Source organism: Polyodon spathula, chromosome 29 (genome assembly GCF_017654505.1).
Source record: "Polyodon spathula isolate WHYD16114869_AA chromosome 29, ASM1765450v1, whole genome shotgun sequence".
Taxonomy (NCBI): Eukaryota; Metazoa; Chordata; class Actinopteri; order Acipenseriformes; family Polyodontidae; genus Polyodon; species Polyodon spathula.
Window position 1 is genome coordinate 1,793,887 of NC_054562.1, and position 18,911 is coordinate 1,812,797.

General features: G+C 44.4%; 1 protein-coding gene across 1 annotated transcript; it reads right to left on the reverse strand.

Moving 5' to 3' along the window:
• Positions 1-1,448: 1,448 nt before the first annotated feature.
• LOC121302125 (V-type proton ATPase 116 kDa subunit a3-like) lies at positions 1,449-18,627 on the reverse strand. Its single transcript, XM_041231946.1, has 21 exons — positions 18,512-18,627; positions 17,246-17,360; positions 16,543-16,621; positions 15,774-16,033; positions 14,387-14,469; positions 14,143-14,269; positions 11,805-11,887; positions 11,391-11,484; positions 10,733-10,945; positions 9,247-9,397; positions 7,873-8,004; positions 7,603-7,607; positions 7,118-7,275; positions 6,507-6,597; positions 6,127-6,245; positions 5,103-5,316; positions 4,438-4,548; positions 3,786-3,893; positions 3,470-3,587; positions 2,890-3,061; positions 1,449-1,612 (listed from the first exon to the last, which is right to left on the reverse strand). The coding sequence occupies exons 1-21, from the start codon at positions 18,625-18,627 to the stop codon at positions 1,516-1,518; spliced, it is 2,646 nt and encodes an 881-aa protein (XP_041087880.1). The 3' UTR covers positions 1,449-1,515.
• Positions 18,628-18,911: the final 284 nt, after the last annotated feature.

Consider the following 18,911-nt stretch of genomic DNA (forward strand, 5'->3'; position numbering starts at 1 on the left):
TAACTGCCGAGAGTGGACCTGTCACAACTGGAATTTTTGCAGACGAGTGGGGCGGGCCCACTTCAGATTTCTTACACTGGTTACTGATTCCGCCTAGTTTGACCACATTTTTTGGATTACTGACTATAAGACTGTACTGGACAACTGTTATTCCTGATTACATTATGGTCGTGCAATGTAATTCCAGTCCAGTCTAGTGATATTAAACTGCAGTTACTATGTAATTCCAGTCCAGTCTAGTGATTTTAAACTGCAGTTACAATGTAATTCCAGTCCAGTCTAGTGATATTAAACTGCAGTTACAATGTAATTCCAGTCCAGTCTAGTGATATTAAACTGCAGTTACAATGTAATTCCAGTCCAGTCCAGTGATATTAAACTGCAGTTACAATGTAATTCCAGTCCAGTCTAGTGATATTAAACTGCAGTTACAATGTAATTCCAGCCCAGTCTAGTGATATTAAACTGCAGTTACAATGTAATTCCAGTCCAGTCCAGTGATATTAAACTGCAGTTACAATGTAATTCCAGTCCAGTCTAGTGATATTAAACTGCAGTTACAATGTAATTCCAGCCCAGTCCAGTGATATTAAACTGCAGTTACAATGTAATTCCAGTCCAGTCTAGTGATATTAAACTGCAGTTACAATGTAATTCCAGTCCAGTCTAGTGATATTAAACTGCAGTTACAATGTAATTCCAGTCCAGTCCAGTGATATTAAACTGCAGTTACAATGTAATTCCAGCCCAGTCTAGTGATATTAAACTGCAGTTACAATGTAATTCCAGTCCAGTCTAGTGATATTAAACTGCAGTTACAATGTAATTCCAGTCCAGTCTAGTGATATTAAACTGCAGTTACAATGTAATTCCAGCCCAGTCTAGTGATATTAAACTGCAGTTACAATGTAATTCCAGTCCAGTCCAGTGATATTAAACTGCAGTTACAATGTAATTCCAGTCCAGTCTAGTGATATTAAACTGCAGTTACAATGTAATTCCAGTCCAGTCTAGTGATATTAAACTGCAGTTACAATGTAATTCCAGTCCAGTCTAGTGATATTAAACTGCAGTTACAATGTAATTCCAGTCCAGTCTAGTGATATTAAACTGCAGTTACAATGTAATTCCAGCCCAGTCCAGTGATATTAAACTGCAGTTACAATGTAATTCCAGTCCAGTCTAGTGATATTAAACTGCAGTTACAATGTAATTCCAGTCCAGTCTAGTGATATTAAACTGCAGTTACAATGTAATTCCAGTCCAGTCTAGTGATATTAAACTGCAGTTACAATGTAATTCCAGTCCAGTCTAGTGATATTAAACTGCAGTTACAATGTAATTCCAGTCCTAATCATCAATAGAAGTTCTGACAGCCGATAATAATGGGAAGCAGGATAATCAATTTTTTTTAAAAACAAACAAACAAACAAACAAACAAGTAATAATAGTAGTAATGCTAAATTGTATTGGAAGATTTGGTCTGGGCTAGCATTGCCGTGTTGAAGGTATAGTTTAGACAGAGCTGGACAGATTCTCCAGGATGGAGGAGAAGCAGAAGGGAGTCAGTTTGTATCCAGTTCCCAAGTAAAACTTGTTCTGAAACTCAACCCTGAAACAAAGGAAGAAAAAGAGAAGGAAAAAATCAATCCTTTATATAAACAAAAAACATTTTAATGCCTCCGTCACCCAGAGGAGGGAGAGAGGAGTAGAAATGAGAGGGAGAGAGAGAGGAAAGGGGAGATATATAAAGAGATGGGAGTAGAAATGAGAGGGAGAGAGAGAGGAGTGGGGAGATATATAAAGAGATGGGAGTAGAAATGAGAGGGAGAGAGAGAGGAGTGGGGAGATATATAAAGAGATGGGAGTAGAAATGAGAGGGAGAGAGAGAGGAAAGGGGAGATATATAAAGAGATGGGAGTGGAAATGAGAGGGAGAGAGAGAGGAAAGGGGAGATATATAAAGAGATGGGAGTGGAAATGAGAGGGAGAGAGAGAGGAAAGGGGAGATATATAAAGAGATGGGAGTAGAAATGAGAGGGAGAGAGAGAGGAAAGGGGAGATATATAAAGAGATGGGAGTAGAAATGAGAGGGAGAGAGAGAGGAAAGGGGAGATATATAAAGAGATGGGAGTAGAAATGAGAGGGAGAGAGAGAGGAGTGGGGAGATATATAAAGAGATGGGAGTAGAAATGAGAGGGAGAGAGAGAGGAAAGGGGAGATATATAAAGAGATGGGAGTGGAAATGAGAGGGAGAGAGAGAGGAAAGGGGAGATATATAAAGAGATGGGAGTAGAAATGAGAGGGAGAGAGAGGAAAGGGGAGATATATAAAGAGATGGGAGTGGAAATGAGAGGGAGAGAGAGAGGAAAGGGGAGATATATAAAGAGATGGGAGTAGAAATGAGAGGGAGAGAGAGAGGAAAGGGGAGATATATAAAGAGATGGGAGTAGAAATGAGAGGGAGAGAGAGAGGAGAGGGGAGATATATAAAGAGATGGGAGTAGAAATGAGAGGGAGAGAGAGAGGAAAGGGGAGATATATAAAGAGATGGGAGTGGAAATGAGAGGGAGAGAGAGAGGAAAGGGGAGATATATAAAGAGATGGGAGTAGAAATGAGAGGGAGAGAGAGGAAAGGGGAGATATATAAAGAGATGGGAGTGGAAAGGAGAGAGAGAGACAGGAGAATGAAAAGGAGAGAGAGGAGAGCGAGACAGGAAAGGAACAGAGAGAGAGAGAGAGAGGGGTGAGACAGGGGAGGGGAAAGGAGAGGAAAGGGGGATAGAGGAAAGGAGAGAGAGAAGGGATTGGAAAGGAGAGTGGGGCAGGTGGATAAAGAGGAGGGGGCGAGAGATATGGAGGGGTAGAGGGGCGGGGTTACGTGATCTCACCAGTGCAGACGGAGCGCGTGCAGGAAGGCTGACAGCCCCTCCATTACCAGCAGGATGGCGACGGTGAGCACAGCAAAGAAGCCGAAGACAGGAAACAGCATCGCGGCACCGTAGAACTGAGACGAGGACAGAGCATTCCGCATCACCATTGACCACAGCACCTCCGACAGCTCTGAGACCAGACAGAGGAGAGGAGAGGGGTCTGAACAGGAGAGAGAGCAAGACACAGCACCTCCGACAGCTCTGAGACCAGACAGAGGAGAGGAGAGGGGTCTGAACAGGAGAGAGAGCACGACACAGCACCTCCGACAGCTCTGAGACCAGACAGAGGAGAGGAGAGGGGTCTGAACAGGAGAGAGAGCAAGACACAGCACCTCCGACAGCTCTGAGACCAGACAGAGGAGAGGAGAGGGGTCTGAACAGGAGAGAGAGCAAGACACAGCACCTCCGACAGCTCTGAGACCAGACAGAGGAGAGGAGAGGGGTCTGAACAGGAGAGAGAGCACGACACAGCACCTCCGACAGCTCTGAGGGAGAGTGGGAGGGAGTGTGCGTGGAAACGAGTGTGTGTGTAACTCACGCGCGTGTGCGAGGCTCAGCGCCCACAGTCTCAGGTACGACGCGGTGTTGGAGACGCAGCCCAGGCAGTACTCTATAGTGTGGATTGCCTGGTGCATAAACACCTCTGAGAAATCAAACTGAAAGAGAGAGGGGGAGAGAGGGAGAGAGGAATCAATCAGCAAATCAATAAACAGTGCATGAAAATAAATAATGGAATAATAATAATAAACATGAAAACAGAATTTATTTTTTTTTACACTTCCATCTTAACAGAAATTGAAAAAAAATCACACTGAAAAAAAAAAAAAAACTGTAAAAAAATGTACATTCCTGACCTCCTCCTGGGCTGCACAGCCTCCCTCCTCCACGTCTCCCTCGACAGCGTTGATACTGCCCTCCCTATCCCGAGACAGCAGGGGGCGCCGATCAGAGGGGCTGGAGCTCTGAGAGAGAGAGGAGAGGAGAGAGAGTTTCATAAATCAGACACATTATAAATATGGAAACACAAACACACAAAAATAAACAAACACACTGAAGCCAGGGCTGGTAATCACACTCCTATTGCACAGCAGTGTCACCCAGTCCAGGTTTCACTACCAGCTTGATCAGCCCCAGAGTGTCTAGGTAACAAGCTCAGGTGTGTCTTATTATTAAACTCCTAGTGAAAGCAGGACTGGATCACACTGCTGTGCAGCGGGAGTCTGATTATTAAACTCCTAGTGAAACCAGGACTGGATCACACTGCTGTGCAGCGGGAGTCTGATTATTAAACTCCTAGTGAAAGCAGGACTGGATCACACTGCTGTGCAGCGGGAGTCTGATTATTAAACTCCTAGTGAAAGCAGGACTGGATCACACTGCTGTGCAGCGGGAGTCTGATTATTAAACTCCTAGTGAAAGCAGGACTGGATCACACTGCTGTGCAGCGGGAGTCTGATTCCCAGCCCTAGAGACAGACAGAGCGACACACACATACAGAGATCTTACTTTGGCATGCGAGTCCAACCAGTGGTTCAAGAAGAGATAGAGGGGTTTCCCAAGCAAGAGTACAGGAACTGAACACAAGGCCAGTATCACCAATATCATCTGAACGATATCCTGAGAGAGAGAGAGAGAGAGGGAGGAGAGGAGAGGAGAGATGAGAGAATCTATCAAGATTGAAGCTCAGGGGGGCTGTCTGAATCGTGTTTGGTGTTGCTGTACAATATATAAAACTATGCAGATTGAAGCTCAGGGGGGCTGTCTGAATCGTGTTTGGTGTTGCTGTATAATATATAAAACTATGCAGATTGAAACTCAGGGGGGCTGTCTGAATCGTGTTTGGTGTTGCTGTATAATATATAAAACTATGCAGATTGAAGCTCAGGGGGGCTGTCTGAATCGTGTTTGGTGTTGCTGTATAATATATAAAACTATGCAGATTGAAGCTCAGGGGGGCTGTCTGAATCGTGTTTGGTGTTGCTGTACAATATATAAAACTATGCAGATTGAAGCTCAGGGGGGCTGTCTGAATCGTGTTTGGTGTTGCTGTATAATATATAAAACTATGCAGATTGAAACTCAGGGGGGCTGTCTGAATCGTGTTTGGTGTTGCTGTATAGTATGTAACTCTGTGTTCAGAGTGAGGCTCAGTGAGATCCGAGCCTTCTTACCTGTCCCTTGTACAGCATTGTGTTTTCTGCACTCGTAGTGAAGAGGAACATGTTGATGAAGTGGATCAGGATGCTCGGGGCGGTCCGGGAGTTGTAGGGTCCGTAAACGAGCCACTTGTAGACGATCATAAAAACGAGGTACCCGAAGAGACAGAGCATGAACAGCAGCTCTGGGAGGAAGACCAGCACAATGCTGTACCCCTTCTTGAAGTGACTGAGAGACAGTGATATTAAACTGCAGTTACAATGTAATTCCAGTCCAGTCCAGTGATATTAAACTGCAGTTACAATGTAATTCCAGTCCAGTCTAGTGATATTAAACTGCAGTTACAATGTAATTCCAGTCCAGTCTAGTGATATTAAACTGCAGTTACAATGTAATTCCAGTCCAGTCCAGTGATATTAAACTGCAGTTACAATGTAATTCCAGTCCAGTCTAGTGATATTAAACTGCAGTTACAATGTAATTCCAGTCCAGTCTAGTGATATTAAACTGCAGTTACAATGTAATTCCAGTCCAGTCCAGTGATATTAAACTGCAGTTACAATGTAATTCCAGTCCAGTCTAGTGATATTAAACTGCAGTTACAATGTAATTCCAGTCCAGTCTAGTGATATTAAACTGCAGTTACAATGTAATTCCAGTCCAGTCTAGTGATATTAAACTGCAGTTACAATGTAATTCCAGTCCAGTCCAGTGATATTAAACTGCAGTTACAATGTAATTCCAGTCCAGTCCAGTGATATTAAACTGCAGTTACAATGTAATTCCAGTCCAGTCCAGTGATATTAAACTGCAGTTACAATGTAATTCCAGTCCAGTCCAGTGATATTAAACTGCAGTTACAATGTAATTCCAGTCCAGTCCAGTGATATTAAACTGCAGTTACAATGTAATTCCAGTCCAGTCTAGTGATATTAAACTGCAGTTACAATGTAATTCCAGTCCAGTCCAGTGATATTAAACTGCAGTTACAATGTAATTCCAGTGTAGTCCGGTCTGTGCAGGGGGTCTCGTTCTCACCTGTAGTTGAAGACCCCCAGGCACACTCCGAAGCTCATGTGAATGATTCCGATCACCACAGACATCTTCATCTTGTAGGAATTCAGGAAGTTCAAGTGATTGTTTGACAAGCTCCAGATCTGTTCGAGCAAGAGGAGAAAAATCAGGAAACTACAGCTCCCAGGATGCCTCAGCTCTGGCAGTAGCAGCGAGGGCTGATGGGAGCTGTAGTTTTTTTTCACAAGTTTAACTGTAGTTTATTTGTGTGTTTACAATTGAAATCATTGCTGGAGTCAGAATGAGGATACAAAACTACAACTACCAGCAGGCCTGTGCACTAGCAGTAGCAGCAAGGGATGATGGGAGCTGTAGTTCTTTATACAGGCTGCTGAAGAGCTTACCGGATCAATGCCGAATGGATATGGTCCATGAAAGACACCAGTGATGTTGGGATCCAGAGTGAGGTACTGGTTTCCTTCCAGTACAGCGTCACTTTAATAAAACAAAATGCACACATTAATAACCATGTTTAATATATAAAACTATGCAGATTGAAGCTCAGGGGGGCTGTCTGAATCGTGTTTGGTGTTGCTGTATAATATATAAAACTATGCAGATTGAAGCTCAGGGGGGTGTCTGAATCGTGTTTGGTGTTGCTGTATAATATATAAAACTATGCAGATTGAAGCTCAGGGGGACTGTCTGAATCGTGTTTGGTGTTGCTGTATAATATATAAAACTATGCAGATTGAAGCTCAGGGGGGCTGTCTGAATCGTGTTTGGTGTTGCTGTATAATATATAAAACTATGCAGATTGAAGCTCAGGGGGGCTGTCTGAATCGTGTTTGGTGTTGCTGTATAATATATAAAACTATGCAGATTGAAGCTCAGGGGGGCTGTCTGAATCGTGTTTGGTGTTGCTGTATAATATATAAAACTATGCAGATTGAAACTCAGGGGGGCTGAATCGTGTTTGGTGTCTCTGCTGATTGACGTGTCGTTTCTCTCTCACCTCCAGTCGCCGTTCTCAAACATGCCCGTCACGCTCCAGCCCGAGGGGAAGGGGTTCATCGCTTTGCTGAAACACTCGTTATAAACCGCGCCCGTGTAAACGGAGAACGCCCCCATCAGCAGGATCAGATAGCGCCCCCCAAAAAACGTGCGCCAAATCTAGAGAAAAAAAATTTAAATAACTGTATAAAACTACAGCTCCCAGCATGCCTCGGCATGACTGTTTACCAGGAGGGCTGCTGGGAGCTGTAGTTCTCTGTATAGGCAGCTTTCACTGCAGGATATTCTATACATGTGTGTTTTCACACAGGAAACACTGCTAGAGACAGGATTGCAATTAAAACTACAGCTCCCAGCATGCCTCTACACTGGCAGCAACAGTGAGGAATGCTGGGAGCTATAGCCCGTTACACAGTCAGCTGCATAAACTGATTTGACTGCAACGAATCAATATAACCATAATAAACACACACAGAAATAAAGAACTTCATCTCCCAGCATGCCTCTGCTCCAGTGCTAACAGTGAGGGATGCTGGGAGCTGTAGTTCTTATTTAGGTGTGAGTGTGTGTGTGTGTGGCAGTGAGGGATGCTTACAGCTGTAGAACCAATTCCTGATTACGAAGTCACGACTCTTTGGTTCTGAGTTAGTGTCCGCCTGGGCGAGGGCGTACCGGGAAGCCGTCACCGTCACTCCCTGACGACCCTCATCTCTCACAGGTGGATAGTGAGGATCTCTGGAGCCGACGTGCAAAGACTGCAACCCCAGAAAAGGAGGGTCTTTTCCTCCAGAACCATCCAGAGAGCGAAGAGGAACATGACGAGGCCGTGACCCACATCCCCAAACATCACAGCAAACAGGAAGGGGAACGTGATGATGGTGTAGGGGGCTGAGAGAACCAATACACAATCAACTCAGAATAGAACCATACACACAGTGAGGGATGCTGAGAGCTGTAGTACACAATCAATACAGAGAGAGCTGCCAATACACAATCAATACAGTCTTTTTCCAATACAGAACCAATCCAGAGACACAAACATGACAGAGAGAGAACCGTGACCCACATCAACCCAAACATCACAGCAAACAAGGAAGGGGACACGTGATGATGGTGTAGGGGGCTGAGAGAACCAATACACAATCAATACAGAGAGAGAGAACCAATACACAATCAAACAGAGAGAGAGAACCAATACACAATCAACACAGAGAGAGAACCAATACACAATCAACACAGAGAGAGAACAATACACAATCAACACAGAGAGAGAGAACCAATACACAATCAACACAGAGAGAGAACCAATACACAATCAACACAGAGAGAGAACCAATACACAAACAACACAGAGAGAGAACCAATACACAATCAACACAGAGAGAGAACCAATACACAATCAACACAGAGAGAGAACAAATACACAATCAACACAGAGAGAGAACCAATACACAATCAACACAGAGAGAGAACCAATACACAATCAACACAGAGAGAGAACCAATACACAATCAACACAGAGAGAGAACCAATACACAATCAACACAGAGAGAGAACCAATACACAATCAACACAGAGAGAGAACCAATACACAATCAACACAGAGAGAGAACCAATACACAATCAATACAGAGAGAGAACCAATACACAATCAATACAGAGAGAGAACCAATACACAATCAACACAGAGAGAGAACCAATACACAATCAACACAGAGAGAGAACCAATACACAATCAACACAGAGAGAGAACCAATACACAATCAACACAGAGAGAGAACCAATACACAATCAACACAGAGAGAGAACCAATACACAATCAACACAGAGAGAGAACCAATACACAATCAACAGAGAGAGAGAACCAATACAGGAATTACAACACAATCAATATAGAGAGAGCCAATACACAATCAATACAGAGAGAGAGAGAGACACACACAACACAGAGAGAGAACAAATACACAATCAACACAGAGAGAGAACCAAAGAAAGAAAGAAAGAAAGAAAGAAGACAATACAACTCTTTCTGAGTAACAAAACGTTCCGCTTTATTCTCTTCTCCACTTTTTCTTTCTTTGTCTCTTCTTGGTTCTTTTCTTCTTTCTTTCTTTCCTCTGTTCACTACACACAGGGGGACCTCTTGGTAGGTCGCGACCCCGTAGGCGTCAACAATGCCCTGGAAGCCCGCGGTGAAGCGATTGGTCCGGAACAGCGTGGGGGGCGTGTCCTGCGTCGGGATCCGATTAAAGAACGACTCGACCCCGGAGCCGCTGCGCAGCTGAGAGAGAGAGAGATCAATACAGAGAGATCATCAATACACAATCAATACAGAGAGAGAATCAATACACAATCAATACAGAGAGAGAATCAATACACAATCAATACAGAGAGAGAATCCACACACAATCAATACAGAGAGATCATCAATACACAATCAATACAGAGAGATCATCAATACACAATCAATACAGAGAGATCATCAATACACAATCAATACAGAGAGAATCAATACACAATCAATACAGAGAGAGAGAATCAATACACAATCAATACAGAGAGAATCAATACACAATCAATACAGAGAGAGAATCAATACACAATCAATACAGAGAGATCATCAATACACAATCAATACAGAGAGATCATCAATACACAATCACTACAGAGAGAATCAATACACAATCAATACAGAGAGAGAATCCACACAATCAATACAGAGAGATCATCAATACACAATCAATACAGAGAGATCATCAATACACAATCAATACAGAGAGAATCAATACACAATCAATACAGAGAGAATCTACACAATCAATACAGAGAGATCATCAATACACAATCAATACAGAGAGAATCAACACACAATCAATACAGAGAGAATCAATACACAATCAATACAGAGAGAATCAATACACAATCAATACAGAGAGATCATCAATACACAATCAATACAGAGAGATCATCAATACACAATCAATACAGAGAGATCATCAATACACAATCAATACAGAGAGAGAGAGAATCCACACAATCAATACAGAGAGAGAATCAATACACAATCAATACAGAGAGAATCAATACACAATCAATACAGAGAGAGAATCAACACACAATCACTACAGAGAGAATCAATACACAATCACTACAGAGAGAATCAACACACAATCAATACAGAGAGAGAATCAATACACAATCACTACAGAGAGAATCAATACACAATCAATACAGAGAGAGAATCCACACACAATCACTACAGAGAGAATCAATACACAATCACTACAGAGAGAGAATCCACACACAATCACTACAGAGAGAATCAACACACAATCACTACAGAGAGAATCAACACACAATCACTACAGAGAGAATCAATACACAATCACTACAGAGAGAATCAACACAAAATCAATACAGAGAGAGAATCCACACACAATCACTATAGAGAGAATCAACACACAATCACTACAGAGAGAATCAACACACAATCACTACAGAGAGAATCAATACAGAGACGCATACTAGACCTAGAGCCGCTGAGAGAGAGAAAGAGAGAGTTTAGTTTCATTGAAGCTGCAGACAGACAGACACACAGACAGACAGGTAGACTCACCGACCCCTCCCGCAGTGCCTGTGTCAGTCTGGGCAGCTCCCTTACTGCACACCACACCTCCGCGATGAGGCACTTGTCCGTCACACTCACGCTGCACATGTTCAGAACCAGGTAGATGGCTTTGCTCTTCTGCACCTGGACCGACCAGCCAGGCAGAGACTGGACAGCCCTCAGCAAGACCTGCCGCAGGAAATCCTCCGTCTCGCTCAGGACCTGCAGGGCGGGGCGGGACAATCAAATCACACAGCTTGAAAAACAGCCAGCCGTTCTGAACACAAGGGAGAACCAACGAGGAACTGGAAAAATCTTGATGCAGAACTTCAGCTCCCAGCATGCCACAGCACTGCTGGTCATGGCAAGGGGTGATGGGACCTGTAGTCCTTTAATGCAAGGAGCGGCAGAAGTAGTGTTGAAATGATCAGGACTGGAAGAATCACACAAAAAAACTACAGCTCCCAGCATGCCTCAGCATCAGTGGTGACAGTGAGGGATGATGGGAACTGTAGTGCTTTATAAAGGCAGTCACTAATGATCAGGACTACAAGAGTCACACTAAATAAACTACAGCTCCCAGCATGCCTCAGCATCAGTGGCGAGAGTGAGGGATGATGGGAGCTTGCTGAAGCACAGCGGACACAAAGAGTGCAGAGTCTCTCACGGATTTGGTTTCCTGAATTCTGGTTTCAAGTCCTTGCAGGATTTCGTGGCTCTCCTCGTCGTTCTGTGGGTAAGGATACACGCGAGTGTGATAGCTAGAGAGAGAGAGAGAGAGAGAGAGAGAGATCACCAATACAACAAAACATACAGTCTCTCCTCTGGTACCCATCAATTACGAGATGCACATACTGGACCCTGAGCCGCTAAGAGAGAGCAAAAGAAAGAGAGAGAGAGAGAGAGGCGCTATGGCGCTGAACACCTTAAAAAAAAAAAAAAAACAGGCATTCTAGCTGGACACCTCCAAAACGTCGTTCTGTGCAGCCATGTTGGTAAGGGAAAGCAGTGGTGGGGCAGCCATGTTGGTAGAGGCATGTTTTTATTATTTCATGTATTGTTGAAGTTTGTTGTAACTCACCAATCACAGATCTTCTTCACTTTCTGTCCAATCTGATCCCCCCAATAGGACACCAGAAACACCACCCAGTGAATCATCTCTCCCTGCAAGACAGAGAAACACAGGACTCTGAGTACAGTACTGTCAGAGACAGGGACCGCGGGGTCAGCTGGACACTGTTGGCAGGTCAGTGAGGAGGACAGTCGCGACTCATGTTTTAATTCAAATGGCTGGAAGTGAAACGCTGATATATAAACTAGGCCAGGGGCAGTCCGTGGTTGGAAAGTGACCAGACTGACCTCAGTAATTTTATTAAGAATCTGAAATCATTCAAAACTCAAAACCAGAAGGAACTGAGAAAGAGGACAAGATAGAAGAGAAGCTTCATCAGTGTAGTGAGACAAAACACACACACTCACACACAGACACAATGACACACACACTAACACACTCACACTTGTACTGACACACCGACACAATGACACACACACCCTGACACAATGACACACACACACATACACACAAACACACACACACACTGACACAACGACACAGACAGAAACAGACATCACACACACACGCAATAAAATGCAGAAACAGACAGAGACACACACACACAACGACACAACAAAACATTGTATCTACAAATACAACTATGAGCAGACTCCCTCGAATGCAAGAACACGCATTGGGTTGCTGTATAATATATAAAACTAGGCACAGAACAACCGACACACACACACACACTCCTGATTGTGCAGTTTTTGCTTCCCTCTGTTTTTGAGAAAGCTTCAATGTTGCAACTTCCCTCAATTCAAGATTTCCCACAAACCAGATTTTGCAATAAAATGCAGAAAATCCCTTCAAAAGATGATTCAGAGAATTTCAACATCACTCCCAAAATAATCCAAACTACTCAGAACAAAACTGTCCGTATTGTATCTACAAATACAACTATGCAGATTGAAGCTCAGGGGGGCTGTCTGAATCGTGTTTGGTGTTGCTGTATAATATATAAAACTATGCAGATTGAAGCTCAGGGGGGCTGTCTGAATCGTGTTTGGTGTTGCTGTATAATATATAAAACTATGCAGATTGAAGCTCAGGGGGGCTGTCTGAATCGTGTTTGGTGTTGCTGTATAATATATAAAACTATGCAGATTGAAGCTCAGGGGTGCTGTCTGAATCGTGTTTGGTGTTGCTGTATAATATATAAAACTATGCAGATTGAAGCTCAGGGGGGCTGTCTGAATCGTGTTTGGTGTTGCTGTATAATATATAAAACTATGCAGATTGAAGCTCAGGGGGGCTGTCTGAATCGTGTTTGGTGTTGCTGTATAATATATAAAACTATGCAGATTGAAGCTCAGGGGGGTGTCTGAATCGTGTTTGGTGTTGCTGTATAATATATAAAACTATGCAGATTGAAGCTCAGGGGTGCTGTCTGAATCGTGTTTGGTGTTGCTGTATAATATATAAAACTATGCAGATTGAAGCTCAGGGGGGCTGTCTGAATCGTGTTTGGTGTTGCTGTATAATATATAAAACTATGCAGATTGAAGCTCAGGGGGGCTGTCTGAATCGTGTTTGGTGTTGCTGTATAATATATAAAACTATGCAGATTGAAGCTCAGGGGGGCTGTCTGAATCGTGTTTGGTGTTGCTGTATAATATATAAAACTATGCAGATTGAAGCTCAGGGGGGGTGTCTGAATCGTGTTTGGTGTTGCTGTATAATATATAAAACTATGCAGATTGAAGCTCAGGGGGGTGTCTGAATCGTGTTTGGTGTTGTTGTATAATATATAAAACTATGCAGATTGAAACTCAGGGGGGCTGTCTGAATCGTGTTTGGTGTTGCTGTATAATATATAAAACTATGCAGATTGAAGCTCAGGGGGGCTGTCTGAATCGTGTTTGGTGTTGCTGTATAATATATAAAACTATGCAGATTGAAGCTCAGGGGGGCTGTCTGAATCGTGTTTGGTGTTGCTGTATAATATATAAAACTATGCAGATTGAAGCTCAGGGGGTCTGTCTGAATCGTGTTTGGTGTTGCTGTATAATATATAAAACTATGCAGATTGAAGCTCAGGGGGGCTGTCTGAATCGTGTTTGGTGTTGCTGTATAATATATAAAACTATGCAGATTGAAGCTCAGGGGGGCTGTCTGAATCGTGTTTGGTGTTGCTGTATAATATATAAAACTATGCAGATTGAAGCTCAGGGGGGCTGTCTGAATCGTGTTTGGTGTTGCTGTATAATATATAAAACTATGCAGATTGAAGCTCGGGGGGGCTGTCTGAATCGTGTTTGGTGTTGCTGTATAATAGATAAAACTGAGGGGGGGCGTGTCTTACCGTAGCGGGGTCCTCCATTGGCTGGTCCATCTCTTTGAAGTTGAAGATGATGTAACCGCGACACGCCCTCCACAGCAGTCTCTCCAGGGAGTTCACTTTCCAGGGGTGAATGACCCCAGCTGTGAAACTGGACAACGATGCATAACGAAAAGAAACAATGAGACGATCTACAGCAGCACAGAAAGCCATTTACGACGCTCTGCTGCAGTTGCTTGTGATGGCCAGGTGGTGGCGCTCTACCTACCTGAGCCGGACGTCCATCCTCTGAGGGAAGGGCTGGTATCCGTCGACGGCAGAGTACGGGTCAGAGAGAGGAGAACCGGACTCCTGCAGATTGAAGCTCAGGGGGGGGGGGGGGTAGGCAAGATCGGGTCAAAACCTCTGTCAGGTCCTTTTTATCAATTCAATCCCCTTTCGAATCAGTGTCTTTGAAAGACTTCTAGTGGAAACGTTGCCATTGAATTTACACTCTCTCTCTCTAAAACTAAGCTCGAGGAGAGAGAAATCCGCCTCCTCCTTGGGATGGTCCATCCTGTTGAATCTGTGTCTCTGTCTCTCGCAGTCCAGCGATCTCTCACTAGAGACATCTCTCTCTCTCCCCAGTTCAAAAGAGAAAAAAAAATGCTCCCTTCAAGGCACACTCACTGATCTCTCGTGCTCTCTCTCTCTCTCTCCTCTCTCTCTTCTCTACTTCACACACTGAGCCGAACCTTCTCTCTGACCGTCGCTCTGAATCTCGTCTACCTCACCGATGCAGAGAACACTGTGTGGTTTTAGGCCAGATCGGGTCCAAAACCGATGTCATCTCCGTTGAAGATCTCTTCATCTCTTTCGAAATCTCTCTTTTGAAAAAACTCTCCGTCTCGTAGCCACGTCTAATTTCCAATCACTCTCTCTCTCACCGATCTCTCTGAATCTCTGTCTCTGATCTCACTGTCTCTCTCTGTCTCTCTCTCTCACCGATCTCTCTGTGAATCTCTGTCTCTCTCACCGATCTCTCTGTGAATCTCTCTCTCTGTCTCTCTCACCGATCTCTCTGTGAATCTCTTTCTCTCTCACCGATCTCTCTGTGATCTCTCTGTGAATCTCTCTCTCTGAATCTCTCTCACCGATCTCTCTGTGAATCTCTCTTTGTCTCTCTCACCGATCTCTCTGTGAATCTCTCTCTCTCTCTCACCGATCTCTCTGTGAATCTCTGTCTCTCTCACCGATCTCTCTGTGAATCTCTCTCTCTCTCTCACCGATCTCTCTGTGAATCTCTCTCTCTCTCACCGATCTCTCTGTGAATCTCTCTCTCTCTCACCGATCTCTCTGTGAATCTCTCTCTCTCACCGATCTCTCTGTGAATCTCTCTCTCTCTCACCGATCTCTCTGTGAATCTCTCTCTCTCTCACCAATCTCTCTGTGAATATCTCTCTCTCTCTCACCGATCTCTCTGTGAATCTCTCTCTCACCGATCTCTCTGTGAATCTCTCTCACCTCTCTCTCTCTCTCTCTCTCTCTCACCGTCTCTCTCTCACCGATCTCTCTGTGAATCTCTCTCTCTCTCACCGATCTCTCTGTGAATCTCTCTCTCTCTCACCGATCTCTCTGTGAATCTCTCTCTCTCTCTCTCTCTCTCTCTCTCTCACCGATCTCTCTGTGAATCTCTGGCTCTCTCTCAGCACACTCTGGTATTCCAGCGCCTCTCTCAGCTGTTTCCGCAGGGAGTCTCTGTTCCGGCTGACCTCCCGCAGCTCCTGGGATAGACGCTCCGACTCCTCCTGGATCCGCAGGGCCTCGCGGGGGGAGGGGGCGGGGGTGGAGGAGGCGGCCGCGGAGGAGAGGGCCTCCGGGGAGACAGGGGGCAGCATCGAGGGTCCGGCGCGCCTGATCTCCTGCTCCAGGAACGCTGCAGAAAGAGAGAGAGACAGAGAGAGAAATGCAAACATTAAGGCTGGCTGCAGTACCAGCCTCCAAACACACAGGGCAAGGTTTGTGGAATGTCGCTATCCTCCATACTTATTTAAATATTAGTGTGGTCACACAGTTTACCCTTACTCGAGCGGAAGAGTATGTAATATATGTATATATTATAATATTATATATATCTATATAGATATTATATATCTATGATACTATAAGATTTAAGACAGAGATAGTATATAGGCAGGTAGATAATTAGAGAGAGAATGGTAGACAGAGACAGGAGGGCAGGTAGATAATTAGAGAGAGAATAAACAGATAGAAACAGACAGAGATGATCAGACAGACAGATAGACGGACAAAGATGATCAGATAGACAGAGATGATGAGACAGACAGACAGAGAGGATGAGACAGACAAACAGACAGACAGAGATAACTTTTCTTGGATTTGGATTGAGTGGAGTGGATCCGATCTCAATGCTCTGGAGCTCACAGAAAGTTTTCTCCATTTCTTCACAGCGGCGCACCTCCCCCACAAACTTCCTCTGGAAGGCGTTGACATTGGGGTTCAGCTGCAAGAGAGGAACAGCAGAATCCCATTGCAGAGCAGTGAGATCCACTCCAGGGTTTACTACCAGCGTCATCAGCCCCAGTGTGTCTAGGTAACATGCTCAGGTGTGTCTTATTATTAAACTCTTAGTGAAACCAGGACTGGATCACACCGCTGTGCAGCGGGAGTGAAACCAGGACTGGATCACACTCGTGCAACGGGAGTCTATTGTAACTCAGTTTAATATCATTGGACTGGGTGAAACCAGGACTGGATCATTGTAACTGCAGTTTAATGTCACAGACTGGACGGGAGTGGAAATTACATTGTAACTGCAGTTTAAAATCACTAGACTGGACTGGAAATGCATTGTAACTGCAGTTTAATATCACTGACTGGAATTACATTGTAACTGACTGGATCACTGGACTGCAGTTTAATATCACATTGTAATTGTAACTGCAGTTTAATATCACTAGACTGGACTGGAATTACATTGTAACTGCAGTTTAATATCACTAGACTGGACTGGAATTACATTGTAACTGCAGTTTAATATCACTAGACTGGGCTGGAATTACATTGTAACTGCAGTTTAATATCACTGGACTGGCCTGGAATTACATTACATCCACTGTGAACTCACATCTCGAAATTCCACCAATCCCATCTCTCCCAGCTCGCTGACGCAGCTGTAGGCGGAAGCTGACTGGAGGAAGAGCTGCGCGAGACATACCTCCTCGCTGCGAAACAGCGACAGCCTTGTAAAGCACAGAGAGGTATGGTTAAACATATTGAAGCATTGTAAAGCACAGAGAGGTCTGAGAAAGCATAGGGAAGCATTATAAAGCACAGAGGGGTCTGATAAAGCAAAGGGAAGCATTGCAAAGCACAGAGAGATATAGTAAAGCACAGGGAAGATTTGTAAAGCACAGAGAGGTCCGGTTGGAGCTGGAGAAACACGGGTCAGAATCCAGAATGAGGCCCGGGGTTGGAGGCAATACAGAGCAAAACAGCACAGAGAAAGCATGGTGAAGCATAGGCAAGCATTGTAAAGCACAGAGAGGTCTGGTAAAGCATAGGGAAGCATTGTAAAGCACAGAGAGGTCTGGTAAAGCATAGGGAAGCATTGTAAAGCACAGAGAGGTCTGGTAAAGCATAGGGAAGCATTGTAAAGCACAGAGAGGTCTGGTAAAGCACAGGGAAGCATTGTAAGACCGTGCGGGTCCCTTCGAGAGGTCTGTCTCTCTACCATGTTCGTATGCTTAGGGACAGCATTGCTCTACATGTCATCCACAGGCAGAGAGTATGTCACAAAATGGGGGGCATACTGAGCGGAAGCACTGTCCAAAAGCACATTGCGATAAACCCGTTACGGCACCAAATGCCGCGGGTGCAACCGAACTTGAGTAAAGCACAGGTGTGGTAAAGCATAGGGAAGCATTGTAAGGCACAGAGAGGTCTGGTAAAGCATAGGGAAGCATTGTAAAGCACAGAGAGGTATGGTGAAGCATATGGAAGCATTGTAAAGCACAGAGAGGTCTGGTAAAGCATAGGGAAGCATTGTAAAGCACAGAGAGGTCTGGTAAAGCACAGGGAAGCATTGTAAAGCACAGAGAGGTCTAGTAAAGCACAGGGAAGCATTGCAATCACACAAAGCATTTATAATATATATTTCCCTATCAGAAAGAGGAAAGTTTAGCACATTTTTAAAATGACCAATCATCACACTGGTTGGTTTATTCCTTGCGCTTACTGATCAACACATGGACCCTGCTACTCGCCAGAGAGAAGTGTTCGGGTTATTCTCGTGCAGAATTAAATTCGGAGCCTGTGATTGGAGGACGCTCGCTTGGTTTTAATAAAGGCATCGTGCGGGCAGGGCTGTGCTGAAACCAGGACCGGATCACACCCTGCTAAGCAACAGGAGTCTTGCTGCCGGCCCTGCTCTCCGCTTTCCTGCACAGACATGGCTGTGATTCCTAAGCTGGAGTTTGCTGGTTCCTCTGGCTTAATGAAGAATCGCATGCTGGCAATTACTCAGCGTGTCACATGAGCTGAACAGACTCCCAGTGCAGCTCACTTCCTCATTACAACGCTTCCCTGTGCTTTACCAGACCTTTCTGTGCTTTACAATGCGTGGGAAACTTTTTACAGAGAGGTCTCTAAAGCACAGGGAAGCATTGTAAAGCACAGAGAGGTGTGGTAAAGCATAGGGAAGCATTATAAAGCACAGAGGGGTCTGGTAAAGCATAGGGAAGCATTGTAAAGCACAGAGAGGTGTGGTAAAGCACAGGGAAGCATTGTAAAGC